The 7,699-nt window shown below is 45.4% G+C and overlaps 1 protein-coding gene across 2 annotated transcripts; it reads left to right on the top strand.

The window, feature by feature from the left end:
- Positions 1 to 2,359: 2,359 nt before the first annotated feature.
- On the top strand, positions 2,360 to 7,090 carry LOC103814506 (caspase-8-like). 2 transcript variants are annotated; one of them, XM_009088087.4, is made up of 7 exons: positions 2,360 to 2,731; positions 2,984 to 3,089; positions 4,237 to 4,372; positions 4,462 to 4,577; positions 5,055 to 5,193; positions 5,720 to 6,221; positions 6,513 to 7,090. In XM_009088087.4, exons 1-7 carry the CDS (start codon positions 2,424 to 2,426, stop codon positions 6,646 to 6,648), a joined length of 1,443 nt encoding a protein of 480 aa, XP_009086335.2. In that variant the 5' UTR covers positions 2,360 to 2,423; the 3' UTR covers positions 6,649 to 7,090. The 2 variants fall into 2 exon arrangements, with proteins under 2 accessions (XP_009086335.2, XP_050832920.1); XM_050976963.1 differs by lacking the exons at positions 2,360 to 2,731; positions 2,984 to 3,089 and adding an exon at positions 3,145 to 3,383.
- The last annotated feature ends 609 nt before the right edge of the window (positions 7,091 to 7,699 follow it).

Raw genomic sequence — 7,699 nt, 5'->3', positions numbered from 1 at the left:
CCTCAGTTTGTGGTGAGTTCCTCTCTTGGATGAGCTTTCTGAGGGACAGTCAGCATGACAAACACTTTTATCCCACAGAAGTGATTTTGTTCTTGTTGGAATGTTTGTTGGCAGCCACCCTAAGGGGCAGCAGCTGGAGAGAAGGTAGCAAAGAATAAGTTCAGGACTGTCATGATAATGGCAGCTGATGCCAGTAGGACCATTCAGTAACTGCTTCCTCTGGGAGAAACTTGCTGGAAGGTGGCAGCTGCTCCAGAAGCGAAGTTGTACACCTACCGCATTTCTGTTTCTCATATTTCTGTGTCAGAGTTCAATACACTCAGACCAAGTTCTTTCAGCTACTCTACATGAGATGGAGTTGGATATCAAATTTAATTATTTGGTAACTTTGGGGATCCACAGGATTTTGACTTGGTAGGGTAAGACAGCTACATAGGTGTGCTGTCATGACCCTGGACATTCCCAGTCATGGTGGAATGTGGGTGGAAGCCAGCTCAAGCCCACTGCTCTTTCCAAAGTTTAAATATTTTATCAGTTGTCCAGGTTTTTTACTTTTATGTTGGTTTGGGGTGAGCCACTTATCCACACCCTCCATGGTGGTCTGGCTTGCTCAAGGAGACATTATTCCTTGTTAATTGTCTTGGGGTGGGGGTTGGGGGGGAACCTGCTGATTCACAGGTGCAAATGTCTCCTCTAAAACTAAGGTCACTTTCCAATCCTGATGGGGAGGTAAATTGGTCTTTCTTTATTATCTGTTCTTCCCTGAGATGGTGTGGGGTTTTTGTCCTTCTCCTCTGAGCTGTCCTACACTGTAAGGGGGGTGGGGGGGGGTGAGGCTATAGAGGGTCCTGACCAGTCACACCCTGTGATTTAAATTAATTTAATTGATTTGGTATTTTGTTCTGCCTATTAAAATCCAGCTACCTCCATAGTATACCATTATCACTTGTGGATGAAGACCTGATAGGAGGAAGAGAAAGCACCATCAAAATCCTTTAAAGAACCACAGAACAGCCATACTCTGAATTTGTATGTAGGTCATGCAGCAACCAGGCAAGGAGAAAACACACTTTGAGTTTTGCAGTCCTCAGCAAAGTGTGGCTGGTGGGATTTGCATGGATTTGTGTCCCTCCCACAGAGCTGAGTGGTAAGAAGGAAGTTGGTTCTGCAATTTCCTGACTGTTTTTTCTATCTAGTACATGCTAGACAACAGTGAGGGGCAATTACTTTTTCTCTGTGAAGGCCCTCAGCTTTGTTTTTTACTTTGCCTTTTCTTTCCTACCAGCTCATGGCTGGGAGGCCAAATCCAGTCAAAAGCCTGGCACTTAATTCTATTTTGTTTTCAGGCAGCAGAAGTACTGCCACCAGAAAGTGGGGCCAGAAGTCTGGTGGGAAAGAAAAGCTGGTGAGCTGAAGTCCTGAAGACTTAAACTGAAAGCAGGCAAGATCAGAGTGGTGCTATTTGAAAAGGAAAACACTTATAAGATTTGGGGAGGACTGTTAGATAAAGCGGAAATAATGCTGTCCAGGGGCATGAGTCCTTACCCAGTCATTCACATTTTGCTACTTATTCTTCCAGTTTAACAGCAGTGTTGAGTGTTCAGCCTTTTTATTCTGACCCCTCAAAAATGTGGGCACATTCTGTCAGAAATTATTCAAATCTGCCTCTTTTCAACTGGAGATATTTCAAATTATGAACAGAGAATGGCATGTTTAATCTTCAATGACTTCTTTGCAATGTGCTAAGAAATATAAGTGAGATCTTTGGGAATTCATTCATTCTATGTGTCCTTTCTGTAAGTGTGCCTTTGCTTGTCACCCTGTTCTGTTATTGACAGCCACTGGAACTCCCCAGACCACAGACATGGCTGGCTCTTGTGGATGCCAGCCATACATGGAATGTTATCCATACATGGAATGTTATCCTGGACACATCTCCTGAGCTTGGCCTAAGTCTTCTATGTGAGTTTTATATGTGTAGCCACTTTGTGTTTAGGCCTGATTTGTCCAGGTATGTGAATGCAAAGATGGACCCATACGTCCTTAGAACAAAATAGGAAGATCTTGTTCTAACAAGTCTTGAGGAGAGGTCAGCTTATGGCCTGTTGGAAAGTGCCTTGCTTTTTGGATTCCTTCCATCTCTGACCCAACTTGTATTCAAATCGCAGTGGTTTGGCCTGGGAAACCAGCGAGAGGCGACGGCAGGAAAAGCCCGGGCAGAGGGATTCGCACTGGCCGGTTCGGTTTGCTCAAGAATGGGTTCAAGAACATGCAGAATTGTGAGCACGCATGGCCCAAAACACGACGTTCCCCCAGGAACTGTGGGGGGTTTCGCTCCGGAAGTTTAACTCCAGAGGGAAGCACCGCCCCGGGCCGGGTCGGGTCTGGCTCCGCCCTCCGTCCTGCGCGGCTTCGAGGCGGCCATGGAGCTGCCCCGGGGGCTGCTGCTGGCTGTCAGCGACGAGCTGGACGGGGCCGAGCTGGCGGCGCTGAAGTTCCTCTGCCGGGATCACATCCCTTGGAGAAGGCTGGAAGACGTCCGGACCCCTCACGACTTGTTCGAAGCGCTGCAGGAGAAGGCCATGCTGGAGCCGGGGAACCTGGCCTTCCTCAGGGAGCTGCTCTACCGCATCGGGCGGATCGACCTCCTGGTTGCCCACCTGGGCTCCAGCCGGAAGCAGGTGGAGAGGGAGCTGCGGGCGCCGGGCGGGGCGCGGGTGCCGCCCTACAGGTGGGTGAGGGCGCCGGGCTGGGCTGGCCCGGCTGCCCGCCTCGTTCTGTCCGCGATAGCCGTCACCTCCGCTCAGCACCGGGCTGAAGGGTTTGGCTTCAGGCGGTCCTGGTCCTTGTAATCTCCGTCTCAAAAGGGAAAAAAGGGGAATATGTGCTGGGGGAACAGTAGGCAAGAGGAGCGGTGCCGTAGTACGGAGTTAAGTTGGGCTTGGAAACACGATGAAACAACGCCCTCCACTTCTTTTTCTAGATACTTGCTCTTTGACCTGTATGAACATGTCACCGAACGTGAGCTGATGGATTTCAAGTTACTTTTGGGCAATGAAGTGCCAGAAAGCAAGCGAACTCGTGAGACTGTAAGTATCTCTGTAATACTTTTAAAAAATTATTACTGTAATCCATAGAGGCAATTGGGTTGCTTATGGGGGAATGAGCTTCACTCTTCTTTATGGTGTCATTCTTAAGATGAAAACACCACAAGAAAAAGGGCACCCCTGGGTGCATCTGGGACTTGTTTGTGCTGGTGTCAGGCACAGCTTTTGCAGCAGTGTCACCACCAGCTGTGCCAGGAGTGCCAGGCATGGAGGCCATCATGTCCAAGCATCACCGGGAACTCAGGGCACTCAGTGGCCTTAATAAACAAAAAACTGGTAAGCACATTTACTTTTCTTGCCCAACAGCCTTTTTTTTTTTCCTCAGTCATTATCAAATATAGAAAGTTATCCACTGTGGATATTATTTTTTTTTTTTTTAAATGCAGAAAATACAGATCTAAGCAGCAGATTCTTCTCAAGGCTAACTCAAATGAGTTGAATTTACAAGTAGCCTTGCAGGAGATTCAGTGCTTTTCTGCTGTCCCAGCCTGCAGTTCTGATTCCTTGGTACTTTGTTCTGTCTAATAAAAGTTTTGAGGATTTTTCTTAGAGGGGAGACTGTGAGAGCTGTTCTAGTAAATTATTGGGGTGACTACTGTGCTGTGCCATTCACTGATGAGTTTTTGTCCGTTGGGTCCCCTTTTGCTTCAGAGCAATCTCTACACCTCACATGATGGTGTAGAGATTGCTCTGGAGCAAAAGGGGACCCAAGGGACAGAAAAACCTTTTTGCCAGTGCTTAAGATGGTCACTGCAGTGATTCTTGTTTCAGTTGAGTGCACAATAGCCACTGAAAGTTGAATGAAAGCAACCACTAAAAATATTGCTACATTCCTGTATGACCACTGTTAGATGCCCTGGGTTAGATCTTAATTAGGTTGTGGCACCTCTGAGCTACAGACAGGAAATGTTTTGAGAAGATGTTGGTACTTAACAGTACTTGTAGGTTTTGTTGAACTAGGATTAACTGGCTCAGCTGAGGTCTCACCTGAGCTCCCAGTCAGCTGGATTGACTCTGTGGGTCACATGTGCTGTCACTACATTAAAGCTTTAGGTGCACATGCTGCAGCTTCACTCCCAGTGGCAGCATGGAGGTGCCCTAAGAGCAAACTGCCTTTCTGATTACCCAGACAATGCTTGACATTCTCATTGTGATGGAGAAGAGGGGCCTTCTGGGGAAAGACAACCTAAGTATCCTGAAGAGTCTCTGTGAAAAAATAAACATCAGCCTGTGGAACAGAATTGAAGATGGATTAAAGCTGTTCGGTAAAACAGAACAAACCAGCCTCTTCCCCATAATTATTCTTGAAGTGATGTATGGGGACTGTACAGCACTGATTGTGAATGCTTTGCAGGCCAAGAAGAGATGCTCATCACAGAGGAACAGAGGGGCAGCACAGGATGCCCTGAGGGACATCTGGTGTCATCTGTAGCACCTGGTCCTCCTGGCAGCTTTAATGACTCTTCCCAGGTAAGTTTATTTCTTAGAAACATCATTTTGTCTTGGAAGAACTCAGCCCTCCAGGAAGTGAACAATTGTTTTAAGAGCAACTGCTAAAAGCACTGTCTAGGAAAAAAAATGCACAACTCTGCATCCTTTATTCTGAAGCTGTGTCACAGGCTGCAGTGTTGTACTTCAGAAACATCTGCAAGGGTAGCAAGGTAGCCTGAGTTTATGATACCAGGAATTAGGCAGTTGGCAGCTGTCTTAGCACCAAGTTATGAGTGAACAGAGCACCTTGTGTGGGCTGAGCCTGACTTTGGTAGTCCTGCACAGGCTGGCAAAGGCAGTGAGGCAGGGCACTGCCAGGCCCTGGGAGCAAAGCTGTTGAGGGAGAGCTGCCTGGAGAGGAGGCCAGCTGGCTCTGGACCCTGCTCTGCCACTCACAACAGCTAAGGAGCACTTGGAGGAGAGCGTAGGAGTTTCACCAGGAGTCTTTCTTTTCAGCTGCTTGAAGCTTACAAAATGACCAGCCGACCCCGTGGAGTGTGCCTGATCCTGAATAATTACGATTTTGCAAAAGCTAGGGAACTAGTGCCGGAACACAAATACATAAGGGATCGGCATGGGACAGACGTGGATGCAGGTACAGTCAATGTTAAAGATGAGTTTGCCAATCTTTAAAAATAGAAATCTTGTTTCTCTTTTCAAAGGTCTGAATTTCAGTCTTCCCTTTCTAGGATTATTTTTGTTGTAGTGGCTCAGTTGGCTCTGTTTACTGTGCTGACAAGTCCTAATCAACTCATCAAGTTTTTAGTGCCTGACACTGAACAATTCACTTGCATTTTGCAGTTTTAGTGAGGTGATTGAAACCTTAAGCAGCATCCTGAGCCTGGACTTTACAAGCTGCGCTAGCTTTGCATCAGCCTTATGCATACTAATTCTAAAATATGCAGAAATATGCAAGAAAATTGTTTAATGACAGTTAAGGGAACACAGTAGAGATACGATTAGTGATTATACTACTAGAATATTTTCAGACCAGGAATGTAGCTACATGGATGTAGTCATGTAGCAGATGACCAATTGTATCTAGAAATGCAATCTGCAGTTGCAGAGTCAAACTTTCGTATAATGAAATGTCTCAGCTTTCCCTTCTCTTTGCTTTCCAGCGGCTCTGAGGAATGTTTTTAGCAAGCTTCATTTTAGAGTAGAAGAACGTAAAGATCTCACTGCAGAAGAAATCCGTAAGACTGTGAACATCTTCCGGAGTGAAGACCATAAGGACAAGGACTGTTTTGTTTGCTGTATCCTGTCTCATGGGAAAAAAGGCATTATATATGGTGTTGATGGGCAGGAAGTACCTATCAGGGAACTGACCACTTCTTTCACTGCACAGAATTGCAATTCACTTGCTGGAAAACCAAAAGTTTTTTTTATTCAGGCCTGCCAAGGTGATGCTTTCCATCGAGGTGTGACCATTGAAACAGATTCTGGAGAGCAAGATTCTTCTGTGGAGCAAGATGCAAGGTTTCAGTTCGACTGCATCCCTGCAGAGGCAGACTTCCTCCTGGGCATGGCCACCCTGCAGGATTACGTCTCCTTCAGAAGTCCCAGTGAGGGAACCTGGTACATACAGGCACTGTGCCAGCGCCTGGAGTACAGCTGTCCTCGGTACCTGTGTTTCCATAAGCTTATTTTTGGCAAGACAGGAATTTTCCTTCTTCATGACAAGAATTTGATTTAGATGCAGAGGTAGATGATATGCAGTGGGAATACTTGATCAGAGTGAAAACAGTGATGTAGGACAGAGCAGCACCATGAAAACTGTTCAAAGCAACTTCAGGAAGTGCTCTGAAGCCTATTAAAATCAGGAGCCATTAGCACTGATGTATATCAAGACAGCAAAAATGTAATTTTGCTGATGTTAACTGCCTAACACAAACTGTACTTGTTTCTTTGCAGAGGGGAAGATATTCTCACCATCCTGACAGCAGTAAATCAAGTAGTGAGCGGAAAAACTTGTGATCGGGGCATAAGGAAGCAGATGCCGCAGCCCAGTTTCACACTGAGGAAGAGGCTCATCTTTCCTGTCAACTAAATGGGGGGCAGCTGCATGCCAGAGAGAGCTGCTGCAGCCTGGAATTGGCTGGTTTCAGAATTCCATCAAACACAACAGACTTGCAGTGCCTGCTCTTAGCACAAGGGCAGATATTTTTAATTTAAAATACAACTAAGGAGAAAAAGCCTTAAGAAATTTGTATTATTACATTAATTTTGTATTAACACTTTATACTTAAGAGCATCTCTGAGCTGGTCTCTGATTTATCTCTGATTTATTTAGCTGATCTCTCTCAGTGGTTTGCTGGCAAAAATCTACTCGGTGTCTTCTTCTCATCTGTACCACATTGCTATTGCTTTCATAAGATATTTACAAGGCAACTTTTAGAAGACAACCATTATAAAGCTTTGTGTACTTTATGCCTAACCTTTGCAAAATAAAGGGAGGAGTGCTGTAAATTTTATAGGATATAATCAGCTCACATCAGTGTGTTTTGTTAATTGTCTCCATGACTTAGAATCATTCATTCTTAGTGGCTTGGTACACTTCAAGATCAAATTAAGCATTTGTTACCTGGCATCCTCAGCAGGATGTGTCTGTAACCTGGATTTCAGTGTATCCTCTCTGTAGTCTCAACAGCAAAAATCAGTTGCTCTGGTACAGCTTCATGGTTGAAGATGTCCAGTTACCCTGTGTTCACTTACCTTTGAGTCTTAGTTCTAAGCACAGAAAACGTCACTGGGTAAGTACCCAGCATGCACAGAACTGCTTCAATGTCTACTCCCATTTGTCACAAATCGATAGGGCTCCCATAACATCAGCTACTGAGATGAAAAAGCAGCCATGGTGGTGGTAGCCAACAGTGCAGTGCTAACACTGTAATGCTAGAGGAACACACTACCTGCTATAAAAGAGGGAAGGAAAAAACCCCAAAGCACCACCCATGCACAAAACCCCCTGAGGTACCAGAAAATATGAACAGATTAATTTAGTGAGGCTCAACACTTAAGTACTGTCTATATCAATTTACTGGCTTCTAAAGTACAGTATAATAATCGCTATACATTTTAGCCACAAAAAAGGCCTGATT

This window comes from Serinus canaria, chromosome 7 (genome assembly GCF_022539315.1).
Source record: "Serinus canaria isolate serCan28SL12 chromosome 7, serCan2020, whole genome shotgun sequence".
Taxonomy (NCBI): Eukaryota; Metazoa; Chordata; class Aves; order Passeriformes; family Fringillidae; genus Serinus; species Serinus canaria.
The sequence above is the reverse complement of the archived record's forward strand: the minus strand, read 5'-3'. Positions and strand labels throughout refer to the sequence as shown.